Source organism: Penaeus japonicus, unplaced genomic scaffold, assembly GCF_977035675.1.
Source record: "Penaeus japonicus unplaced genomic scaffold, GWHDUDI00000001_assembly GWHDUDI00000008, whole genome shotgun sequence".
NCBI classification, from domain to species: domain Eukaryota; kingdom Metazoa; phylum Arthropoda; class Malacostraca; order Decapoda; family Penaeidae; genus Penaeus; species Penaeus japonicus.
In genome coordinates this window covers 34538584-34551397 of record NW_028234410.1, presented here as the reverse complement: position 1 = coordinate 34551397, position 12814 = coordinate 34538584, and the positions used below count along the sequence as shown (strand labels likewise).

The 12814-nt window shown below is 47.4% G+C and overlaps 1 protein-coding gene across 1 annotated transcript in view; it reads left to right on the top strand.

Annotated features, from left to right (window-relative positions):
- LOC122247087 (protein phosphatase PTC7 homolog) overlaps positions 1-12814 on the top strand; it is a 167478-nt gene that overhangs the window by 145491 nt on the left and 9173 nt on the right. The window contains exon 2 of the mRNA XM_086539310.1: positions 5004-5183. Within this exon, the coding sequence (XP_086395436.1) occupies positions 5004-5183 (180 nt within the window). The remainder of the gene's footprint in view (positions 1-5003; positions 5184-12814) is intronic.

Below are 12814 nucleotides of genomic sequence, written 5' to 3'. Positions count from 1 at the left end.
GGGAAGGAGGGGGGGGAGAAGGAAAAGGAGGGAGAAGAGAAGAGAGGGAGGAGGGAGAGGAGAGGAGAGAGAGGGAAGGGGGGGGAGAAGAAGAGAGAGAGAGGGAGAGAGAGGAAAGGGGAGAATGAGAGAGAGGAGAAAGGAGAGAAAGAGAGAGAGTGGGAAGGAAAGGGGGGGGGGGAAAGGAGAGGGAAGAGAGAGAGGGGGGAGGGGAAAAGAGGGGGGGGGAGAGAGGGGGGGGGGGGGGGGGGTGGGGGGAGAGAGAGGGAGGGGGGAGAAGAGAGGAAGGGGGGGGGGGGGAAAGAGAGGGGGGGAAAGGAAGGGGGGAAGAGGAGAGGGAGGGGGAGGAGGGGAAGAGAGGGGGAGAGAGAGTTTTAGAAAGAGAGAGAGAAAGGAGAGAGAGAAGAGAGGGGTTTTTTGGGTGGGGAAACGGCGACCACGGGAAAAAAGAGAAAAAAGGGGGGGGGGGGGAGGGAAAGGAGAATTTTCCCGGGGGAAATTTCTTTTTTTAAATTCTTACCTATTTTAAATTTTTTTTTTTTTTTCCCTTTTCACCCTTATGTGCATTATTCATAGCTTTGAAGTCAGGAGATGAAAATTTTGATTAATTACTTGCCTTGGTGTAGAGGAAGGGGCGCAGTCAAAAGATAATACCGACAACGAAGATAAGTATTTTAAAAAAAGGATTGGGGGAGGCTCGTAATAGCAAATTCCCGGGGCCCTTTTTTTGCAAAGGGAAAGACCCGTTGCAAGCTTTTACCGGGTTCCGCTAAGACAATGCGGGATTTGAGATCGGGTCAGCAGTAGAATCAGCTGAGAACGTTGGCACTGCACAGCATACGTGGGAAGAGGGGGGGGGGAAGGAAGAGAAAGAGGGGTATAGAAGGTAGAAAGATGGGAGGGGTGGGGGGGGGAGTGGAGAAGGAAAGGGAGATAGAGAGGAAGGGACAGAGAGAGAGGGGGAGAGCGAGTGAGAATGTTGAAAGCGGAGGGGAGAGGTAAAAGGGGGGAGAGAATTTGGGGGATGGAAATGTTTCAAGTCCGTACCGGGCAGGGAATCGAAACCCCTTCCCTTTAAAACCCAAAAAAGTTAATGCATGCCCCCCCCCCTTCCCCTAGTCGTGGTAGCGAAATGGTTGCCCCGGGCGGGACGGCCCCCTCAAGGGGAAATTTTGCGAGGTGGGGGGAAGGGCGTGCACAGGTGGGCTCGCCCCGGGAAGGTTGCTTTAATTTGGGTTTTTTCCTTATCCTTTTTTTTTTTATCCTTCTCTTTTCTTTTCTTCTTCCTCCTTTTCTTCCCTTTCTTTCTTTTTTTCTCTCTCTCTCTCTCTCTCTCTCTCTCTCCTTTCTCTCGTCTTTCACATCTCTCTTCTCTCTCTCTCTCCATCTCTCTCCTCTCCCTCGTCTTTCTCATCTCTCTTCTCTCTCTCTCCATCTCTCTCCTCTCCCTCGTCTTTCTCATCTCTCTTCTCTCCCATCCCCATCTTCCCCTCTTCCCGTCTTGCTCTCTTTCTTTTTTGCTCTCTCACTCTATCTATATATTTGTTCATCTATCTAGCTGTCTATGTATATATCAGTATTTCAATCCATCAATCTATATATCTATCTGTAGTGTTTTACCTATTTATCTGTCTATATAGAGGTAAATATATAGATGGAGATAGAGAAAAGAGGATGATAGTTTTCAGCTGGTCTCGGTTGAGCACATCTGTAATTTTCTTTATGGACTTACATCAGGCTGTATTATTTCGTCCCTCTCAAGGTCGTTGCATTTGTCTGCTTGTTGGTGTGTTGCCCCCCCCCTCCCCCCTCCCGCCCTGTCCATCTGTCCATCTCTCTCTCTCTCTCTCTCTCTCTCTCTCTCTCTCTCTCTCTCTCTCCCTCTCTCTCCTTCTTCCTCCTCTTCCACTGCCTCTCTCTCTCTTCTTCCCTCGCGTCTTCCCTCCAGGTTGTCTCTGTCTCCCTCTCTCTCTCTCCTCTCTCCATCTTGCTCTCCCTCCCTCTCATTCACCATTCTCTCTCATCTTCCTCCTCTCCTCCACTCTCTTCCTCTCTCTCTCTCTCTCTCTCTCTCTCTGTGTGTGTGTGTGTGTGTGTGTGTTTATCTTCCTCTCTCTCCTTCCCTCCCTCTTTCTACCTCCTTCTCTTCCTCCCTCCCTCCCTCCCAGCCCGTTGATATTTAATCCTATTAAAATGAGCAATGCTTGGTGTGTGTGTGTGTATGAGAGAGGGAGGAGGAGGAGGGGGGTGGGGGGGGTGGGGGGGGGGGGGGGGGGGGGGGGGGGGGGGGGGGGGGGGGGGGGGGGGGGGGTTGGAGCAGAGCCATCAAATATTAATCCAGCTAAAACAACAGGACGGACCTCAAGCTCGAAAGCACAATGTCTGCCTCAGCCTCAGCCTCATACCCACTCACAAACATGCATGACACACAACGCGTAGGTGCAGGAGTTTGCATGAGTCACGTTGGGAGTTGGGAGTTGGGAAGGACTTTTGGAATGCTGCAATTCTCCCTCGTTTATGGTTCTTGCATGCATGCCGAGAGGGGCCTGTGCCTCTCTTTGCGTTTATGTATATGCTTGGGGATTTTCTTGTTGTTTGGTGTTGTTGTGTATATGTTTTGTTGTGGTTATTTGTATTTGTGTTTATGTGTGTATGTGTATTTTTTTTATATGATTTGTGTTATTTGTGTTGCGTGTATGTTTGGGTCTGTTTCTTATTGGTGTTTTGTTTATGTGCACGTGTTTGCTTGTATTGACTATTTGTGTTGTGTCACTGTGAGTTTCGCTAGCCTTCGTATCTTTCTCTTCTCAGCTATTTTTTTTTTCTTTTTTTTCCTTTCTTCGTTACCAAATTCGCTCTTTTGTTTTCGTCCCCTTATCCCATCCCGTGGCACTTTATCTTGCGAATAAAAAGAGAGAGTCACTTGTGGGATTGCGCGGGAGGGTTGAAGTTGTCTCCTTCTGAATGTGGAACGTCCTTGCAACGTTGCTCTAGGAGGATTTTCATAGGAAGATAGATCGATGGATAGATAAGAGGGATGAGAAGGAGGACGGGTAAGAAAAAGCGCCCCGGCGATGGAGATGCCTCAAGCGGAGTCCCCCATCGGGCCCCCCCGCGGCGCGTGTAAACGTTCGTTATTCCCATATCATCCCCTTCCTTCTCCTTCCCCCTCCCTCCCCACTCCCCCACTCCCCCTCTCCTCATTCCCCCTTCCCCCCTCCCCCTCTCCTTTGCAAACTTGCTAAAACTTGGTAACGCGGAGTATAATTCCGTCGATCTCGCTCACTATCCCTCTTACTTCTTTTCTTTTTTCTCTCTCTCTCTCCTTCTTTCTTTTTCCTCTTTCGTGAAAGAAGGGATGGAGGCGCGGGGTATGGAGGGGTGGGGGGTGGGGGTAGGGGTGGGGGGTGGGGGGTAGGGGGAGTCTCGGAGCCGCTTTTATGCTGCAAGAGGATCGAGACGCTAATGAATTGGGCTTAGAAGTCTTCGGGCGCGAGTTCGGGTTACGGGGAAACCATGGTGACGGAGGGCGAGGGAGAGAGAGAGAGAGAGAGAGAGAGAGAAAGGGAAACAGAAATAGAAATAGAAATAGGGAGAGAAGTGGAGTGAGAAGGAGAGAGTGAGATGATTAGAGTGAGAGAGTTTTTGTGTGTGTGTGTGTATGTGTATGTGTGTGTGCGTGTGTGCGTGATTGCCTGTATTGATTTCTCACTTGTTGAATAGCGTGCACATAAAGTTAGAGTGATTACTCCAGCAATGCGAACTGCCGAGGGGAAGAGAATAATAATGTATAGACTTTGAACATAAATACTTATAATTTGATCAGAAATAGGTAGCGGACCGGAACTCTCTCAGACGATAAACGCAGCTGCTCTTTTTTTTTTTTTCTTTTTCTTTTTTCTTTTTGAAAACACGACAACACCGCTTTAACATCCTCTCGTTTTCTCTCTCCTGGCCCTTCCTCCCTCTGCCCTCAACGTGTTCCGTTCAAAAATTTACCTGTATGATATCCCTAGGTATATCAGAGGCTAATGCAATGGTTTTGACGTCAACATTTTGCAATGGGGGGGGGGCTTGTGGTGTTCATGTGTCTTTTGTTGTTGTTCTTTTCTTTCTTTTCTCCTTTCGTAAAGGGTTTTCGTACCCTGTTGTCATTTCCTATTTTGTGTACTCAGCGACGGACGCGATATGCTTCTAGTTGGAAGGTTCGCTTTATTTCTTGTCTTATAGTTCCTTCCTCCCTGCATCTCTTTCCCAGCTATTTTAATTACTTGCCTCTATCCGTTCCTCTCTCTATCCTTCTATTACTTTATTCTCCCCTCCCTTTTGTCACCTTCCTCTCTCTCCCATTTATGCCCATGTTCTCCCTCCCTCCTACTCCCTTCCTCTCCCTCCCTTCTATTCCCTTCCTCTCCATCCCTCTACTCCCTTCATTCCCCTCCGTTCCTGTTCCCTGTTCTTAGCGCCTCGGCGCGCTGGTTGGTTGTTGCGCACTCCGCCCTCTCTCTCGCGACACATCGCTGGCTGGTTCAGATTCTCAGAGATAGATCTCTCGCACACATGCTCTTCTTCCCCGCTTCACTGACTTATGAATTGTACTCAGTTGTTTGGGCCGCTGTTATGGGTAAATCCCTGTGGCTTCACACTGAGGCATTGTGTGCCCTTCCTCCGCCCCCGGAGTGCTTCTACATTATTCACCGGAATGCTGCTCTCGCTTGCTACCTGTGTCGTCCTGTCCTCCGTCCTCATTCGCCTGTGAGCGCCCCTCCCCCTCCCTCTCCCCCACACTTTTCCCATATCCCCCCACCCCCCCACCCCCCCACCCCACCCCCCGTTACCTCGTATGTGTGTCCTCCTTTTCCTCCGACCCTTGAAGACCCTCTACGGCCCCCGGAGGAGAGGTACCCCGTGAGCCGTCCTTGTTGGGAGAGCTTCTACGTCCCCGCGAGTTGTTTGCCGTGTTATTTCGACCCATCTAACTCTCTCTTATGTTTCCTTCGCAGGTGTGGCGGACGGCGTAGGCGGATGGCGGGCCTGGGGAATCGACCCCGGCGAGTTCTCCAACTCCCTGATGCGCGTATGCGAGCGTTTGGTCAGGACGGGGAGCTACGTGGCCTCCGACCCCGCAGCCATCATCGCTAGGGCGTATTACGAACTCCTGGAGAACAAAACGCACATCCTGGGTACGTTGTGGTGCTTCGGAGCATCGTTAGGGGGAACCGCTTGGCGTGTTCTGCTTTTTTTATTTTTTATTTATTTATTATTTTTTTTTTTTGATGTTCGCGGTTTGTTCCTTATCCTTCGCTATGTTTTCTTCTCTTTCTTTCTCCGCGGCGACCTGCTCCCTCCTATTCGCAAGCCAAATCCGTTCGTCCATTCCTCCTGACCAGTCCGTCCTCTCCTCGCCCTGACCTTCGCCCTTCCGTTCATACTGTTCCTCTTCTCCACCTCTTCTTGGCCTCGACCCTTCCTTCCAGTGTAACTCCTTGACCCAAATTAACACCGGCCTGCCTCTCTCTCTCTTTTCTCCTCTTTCTCTCCCCTCTCTTTTTCTCCCTTCTTCCATCTCACTTCTCTCTCTCTCTCCTCCCCCTCTCTCTCTCCCTCCCCCCCCTCTTCTCCTTCTCTCTTTCTCTCTCTTCCCCCCCCTCTTCCCCCTTCCCCCCTCTAAACCCCCCCCCCCTTTTCCTTTTTTTTCTCTTTTTTCCTCCTTTTCCCCTCTCTCTTCCTCTCTCTCCCCCCCTCTCTTTTCTCCCTCCCCCCTCTCCCTCTCTCCCCCCCCCCTTTTCCCCCCACCCCCCCCGCCTCCTATCTTCCCCCGCTTGGTATCCCCCCCTCCCCCACCGCTTACCCCCCCAACCTTTTCCCCCACTGAGCTGTGTTGTCGTCCTGCAGGGTGAGGCGGCACTGTAACTCCGCGAACATCGGGGACTCTGGCTTCTTGGTCGTCCGAGATGGCGCCGTGGGTTCATCAACACAACACTACAACTTGCGCTACACAAAGAACAAGCAACTCTATTTTCAACAGGCCGCCCATACCAACTCTCTGCATCCCACCTCCTGGCACTGGCGATCGCACATGTCCTTAGTGACAGGTCAGTGGTGTTGGCCGAAGGCGCAAAAATAAAACTAAAAAGCCAGACCGACACAAAGCTCTGGCGAAATAAGCCCCGCCTCCTCCCACCAAATTCTTCCAAATTAGCCAATCAATGTCTTTATGCATTCCATTCACACTCGTCTGTATCCAGTGAGACACGTGATTGTGACTGGTTTACGGATATATAAGGGGGGGTGGCTGCGATTTCGCCTGAATATGGCCGATGCGACAATAAAAAAAAGATGTTCTCGATTTAGATTTTATGCTTTTTAGTCCACACATTTCATGTAATAGGAATTGTCTGCATTATAAGACTATACAGTAACTAGTTTCATATGACCCGTTTAAACCCACACACACCACGGAAAGATCCAAAGGAAGTTTTACGTCCCGACGATTTGCCTGGAACGAACGGACCTTGACGGCAGATTCCCTTCCAGACCCGAGAGCCGCAGAAACTCGCGAATCCGTGAAGGAGGGGGACGTTCAGATGGTGGCCACCACGGGGTATTCGATAACCTTCCCCGACTCCACAACCATAGTCAAGAGATGGCTTCAAAGGCACGGCTCCACAGATTTATTATTATTATCAACAAGTCTTCTTCCCAACTCGATCGCACAGCAAGCCCGAAAATACGCATTTCGACCTAAGATTAACACTGTCTCCATTGGCCCGACAGATAGCAAGAGCAAATGGCAGAACCGCAAAAGGTTACAGGCTAGAGTGACGTTCGTAAAGATTTAGCCCATATTATCTTTTCCATACTTTTTCTATCTATCTATCTATAAATATATATATGATATATATATATTATATATATATTATATAATATATAAATATATGTAACACACGACATTCTACATACATACATAAATAACATACATACATACATTCATACACATACACAGTACACATGACTACATACACATACAAATACAATAACATAGAACATCATACATATATATAACTATATCATATTATATATATATACTATATTAAGATAATATAATATATATATATAAACAAATACATATACATATACAATACAAAACATTAACATGAGCATAACATACATAAACCAATTATATACATATAAATACATACACATATACACAACATATACCCATACACATACACATACACATACACAAACAACATACACATACATACATACATACCTCACACTACCTAATAGTACACATAGCTAATACCTCCACATATTATGTATATATATTTATAAACTATTCAATATATATCTTATATAATATATATATATATATATATATATATATTATGTATGTATGTATGTACGTATGTCTCTCTCTCTCTCTCACTCTCTCTCTCTCTATATAGTATATATATATATATATATAAAAATAATATATATTATATATATATATACATATATAATATATAATATATATTATATATATATATTATATATATAATATATATAATAATATATATAACATAACACAAACACACACACAACACACACACAGTACACACACACACACACACACCCACACAGCACACGACTCTCTTTACACGACACACTCACACATGTCTGCTCACTCTCACACACACACACACCCACACCAACACAACACGGACACGACACACACACACAACATTTCCCAGCGAGAACTTGCAGCGTCCCGTGGCTGGGTACCGTTGCCTCAGGCAAATAAAAGCCAGGAAGAGAGAGATTACATACATTTATTTTTCATTAACAACTTTCATACGAACTACTCTTGGTACCCGAAGATAATTAGCCGAGAATGCGCTTTCTTCTAGCCCTTTTTCATTCCCCTTCTATTACTTGTTCTCGACTCCTGAGCGAGATGGGGTATAGGAGATATGGGAGTCAGAGAAGGAGAGATGATAGCCTGGAAAGGAGAAGAAAGCTGGAAGGAAGAGTAAAGCTGGAAACACTGAGACGAGTAGATTAGAAAGAGCAGAGACAGATAGAGCAAGCAAGAGGAGAGAGAGAGAGACAGAGATGGAAACGACAGAAAAGAAAGAAAGAAAAAAAAAAAAAAAGAAAAAAAGGGAAAAAGAAAGAGAGAGCAGACGAACAGACAGACAGACAGAACAGACAGACGAACAGACACACAACACACAACCACAACAACACACACACACACACTACCCACACACACACACACACACACACACACCCGACACACACATCAAACAAGCAGCGCAACACACATCACACACACACACACACACACAAAAACACATATACTATTGTGTATGCACACTTTCATAAGACCATTCACCATGCACATGCACAAAGCAAAAGTCCATTGAAAACATTCTACAAACACCCACACAAACAAACATGGAACGCAGATGAGATACGACAAAGCAAGTGTGTGTGTTGAGTAGACGAGAGGACGTAATCTATGTGTTGCCGCGCGTTGGGCATAATTTGTTTATTTTACGATATAATAACAGCGCGATAATATAATTAGTAATTAATAATACCACAATGTGGTATACAATTAATTCAGAGTCATTTTTGAATTTCACTTCTGACTTTATAATATCTAATATAATTGGAATTTGACTTGTTAATTGAGAGGGTGAACGAGTATAACATCTTCTTTAGAAAAGCTAAGTAATTAAGCAGTTGAGCATTTATGAAATATGCTGAATTATTAGTGCGTCTTATAATGAGTCAGAGGGAGGGAAGGGGCACATACAGTGTTGCTATGTAGTCTCATTTTTGTTTACAAGATATCATATAGTTACATGAAGTTTATGACTGATGGGAGGTACACTCACATCTCGCATGGCTTATATGACAAGTTCAGAAGTGCATGTGATAAAAATGCTACGGTTCACTTTTCTTTTGACTGTTGTTCTTTTTTCTTCATCTCTCCCTCTCTCTCCCTCTCTCTCTCTCTCTCTCTCAAATACTCTCTTTCTCTCTCTCACACATAATCGCTTTCTCTCTCTCTCACATACTCTCTTCCTCTCTCTCACATTCTCTCTCTCTCACATACTCTCTCCTCGTTCTTCTCTCAAACTCTCTCTCTCTTCTCTCACGATCTCTCTCGCTCTCTCACGACCTCATCTCTTCTTCTCAACACTCTCACTCTCTCTCTTCTCAACACTCTCTCTCTCTCTCACACCTCTCCTCTCTCTTTCTCGACACTCTCTCTCTCTCTCACACTCTCACACTCTCTCTCGAACACTCTCTCTCTCTCTCTCTCTCTCTCCCTCTCTCTTCACACCTCCTCTCGTCTCCTCTCCCACTCTCGTGCTCTCTCAGTCACGTCTATGGTAATGAATGTAGATCTCTCATCTCTCTCACACTCTCGCTCTCTCTCTCACTCTCTCTCTCTCTCTCTGCAGCACTCCTCTCTCTCTCTCTCACAGCACTCTCTCTCTCTCATCACTCTCTCTCTCTCTCACACTCCTCTCTCTCTCACTCTCTCTCTCTCTCACAAACCTCTCTCTCTCCTGCTACACTCTCTCTCTCTTCTCACTCTCTCTCTCTCTCTCACACTTCTTCTCTCTCTCACTCTCTCTCTCCTCACAGTCCTCTCTCTCTCTCTCACTCTCTCTCTTCTTCTCACACCCTCTCTACTCCTTCTCTCACACAACATCTCGGTCTCTCTCTCACACCCCTCCTCTCTCAACACTCTCATCTCTCTTCTCCACTCTCTCGTCACACTATCTCTCTCCTCTCAACTCTCTCTCTCACTCTCGCATCTCTCACACATACTCCTCCTTCTCTCTCTCACACACTCTCCGCTTCTCTCTCTCCACTGACACTCGCTCTCTCTCTCTCTCTTCACGAACTCTTCTCTCTCTCTCTCAAATCTCTCTCTCTCTCTCATTACGACTCTCTCTCTCTCTCACAATCTCTTCTCACATTCCTCTCTCTCTCCTTAACACTTCCTCGTCTCTCTCTCTCCTCTCTCTCTCTCTCTCACACTCCTCCTCTCTCTCTCGTCTACTATCACTCCCTCTCACTCTCTCTCTCTCTCACACTCTCTCTCTCTCTCTCTCTCTCTCACACTCTCTCTCTCTCTCTCTCTCACACACTCTCTCTCTCTCTCTCTCTCTCTCACACTCTCTCTCTCTCACACTCTTCTCTACTCCCTCTCCTCTCACACTCTCACACTCTCTAAATCTCATCTCTCTCACACTCTCTCACCTCTCTCTCTCACACTTCTCACACGCTCTCTCTCCTCTCTCTCTCACAGCCTGACTCTCTCCTCTCTCTCGCACAAAACTCTCTCTCTCTCTCTCTCTCAACAGATGTACTCTCTCTCCTCTCTACTCACACTCTCTCTCACACTCTCTCTCTTCTCTCACTCTCCTCTCTCTCTCTCTCTCTCTTCTCACACTCACAACTCTCTCTCGCGCCTCACTCCTCTCCTCTCTTCTCTCTTTCTCTCTCACACACACTCTTTCACCTCTCTCTTTCTCTCCAACTCTCTCTCTCACACACTCTCCAACTCTCTCTCTTTCTCTCTCACTCCCTCTCTCACCTCTCTCTCTCTCTCTCTCTCTCTCTCTCTCTCTCTCTCAAAATCTCTCTCTCTCTCTCACACTCTCTCTCTCTCTCACATTCTCTCTCTCTCTCACACACTCTCTCTCTCACACTCTCACTCTCACACTCTCACACACACTCTATCTCTCTCTCTCACACTCTCTCTCTCTCTCTCTCACTCTCTCTCTCTCTCTCTCTCTCTCTCTCTCTCTCTCTCTCTCTCTCTCTCACACACTCTCTCTCTCTCTCACACACACTCTCTCTCTCTCACACTCTCTCTCTCTCTCTCTCACACTCTCTCTCTCTTTCTTTCTATCACCTCATCTCCCTCTCTCTCTCTCTCTCTCATTACGCAGAAGAGGGGACATCTCTCTCAATCTCTCGCTTCTCCTCTCACACTCTCTGAATTCATCCTCTCAATCTCTCTTCTCTCTCTCTCACTCTCTCTCTCTCGTCTCTCTCTCTCTCTCTCAACACTCTCTCTCTCTCTCTCCTCCTCTCACATAATCTCTCTCTTCTCTCTCTCTCACTCTCTCACACTCTCACTTCTCACTCTCTCCTCGTCTCTCGACCACACCCTCCTCTCTCTCTCCTCTCTAACTCTCTCTCCTCTCTCTCTCACCCCCTCTCCCTCCCCTCTCTTCCCTCTCCCCTCTCCCTCCCTTTTCTCTCACCTTCTCTCTCCTCTCTCCTCCTCCCCTCCTCTCTCTCTCTTTTTTTTTTTTCTTTTTCTTTTTTCTTTTTGAAAACACGACAACACCGCTTTAACATCCTTCTAGTTTTCTCTCTCCTGGCCCTTCCTCCCTCTGCCCTCAACGGGTTCCGTTCAAAAATTTACCTGTATGATATCCCTAGGTATATCAGAGGCTAATGCAATGGTTGACGTCTACTTTCTGCAATGGGGGGGGGGCTTCGTGTTGTTCATGTGTCTTTTGTTGTTGTTCCTTCTTCTTCTTCTTCTCTTTCGTAAAGGGTTTTCGTACCCTGTTGTCATTTCCTATTTTGTGTACATCAGCGACGGACGCGATATGCTTCTAGTTGGAAGGTTCGCTTTATTCTTGTCCTCTAGTCTCCTCTCCCTCCCTGCCTCTCTTTCCCAGCCTATTTTAATTCCTTGCCTCTATCCGTTCCTCTCTCTATCCTTCTATTACTTTATTCTCCCCTCCCTTTTGTCACCTTCCTCTCCCTCCCATTTATGCCCATGTTCTCCCTCCCTCCTACTCCCTTCCTCTCCCTCCCTTCTATTCCCTTCATCTCCCCTCCCTCCTACTCCCTTCATCTCCCCTCCGTTCTGTTCCCATGTTCTCCCATCCTCTCCCTTCTCTTCTATTCCCATCTTCTTCCCTTCTCTTCTATTCCCATCTTCTTCCCTTCTCTTCCATTCCCCTTCTCCTAACTCCTTTCCCCTCTACCCGTCCCTTCCTCTGCCCCCAGAGTGCTTCTACATTATTCACCGGAATGCTGCTCTCGCTTGCTACCTGTGTCGTCCTGTCCTCCGTCCTCATTCGCCTGTGAGCGCCCCCCCCCCCCTCCCTCTCCCCCACACTTTTCCCATATCCCCCCCACCCCACCCCCGTTACCCCGTGTGTGTGTGTGTGTCCTCCTTTTCCTCCGACCCTTGAAGACCCTCTACGGCCCCCCCGGAGGATAGGTACCCCGTGAGCCGTCCTTGTTGGGAGAGCTTCTACGTCCCCGCGAGTTGTTTGCCGTGTTACTTCGACCCATCTAACTCTCTCTTATGTTTCCTTCGCAGGTGTTGTGGGATGAGGCGTAGGGTAGGGGATGGGGGGTCTGGTGGAATGACCGGCGTGTTTTTCCCCTTCCAACTCCTGATGCGGTATGCGAGGTTTTTTGTCAGGACCGGTGAGCCTAGGGGCCTCGACCGCAGCCCTCATTCGCTAGGGCCCGTTCGTTATACGAACTCTGGGAAGAAACAAAACGCACATCCTGGGTACGTTGTAGTGCTTCGGAGCATCGTTAGGGGGAACCGCTTGGCGTGTTCTGTGTTTGCTTTTTATTGCTTTTTTTAATTTTTAATTATTTTTTTTTTTTTTGCTAGTTCTCGGTTTGTTTAATCCTTCGTATGTTTTCTTTCTTTCATCTCCCTCGTTGATGTGGATGCCTCCCACAATCGCAAAGCCACAAACGTTTTCCAAAAATGACCAGTCCGTCTCTCCTCGCTGACCTTACGTCCCCTTCCCTT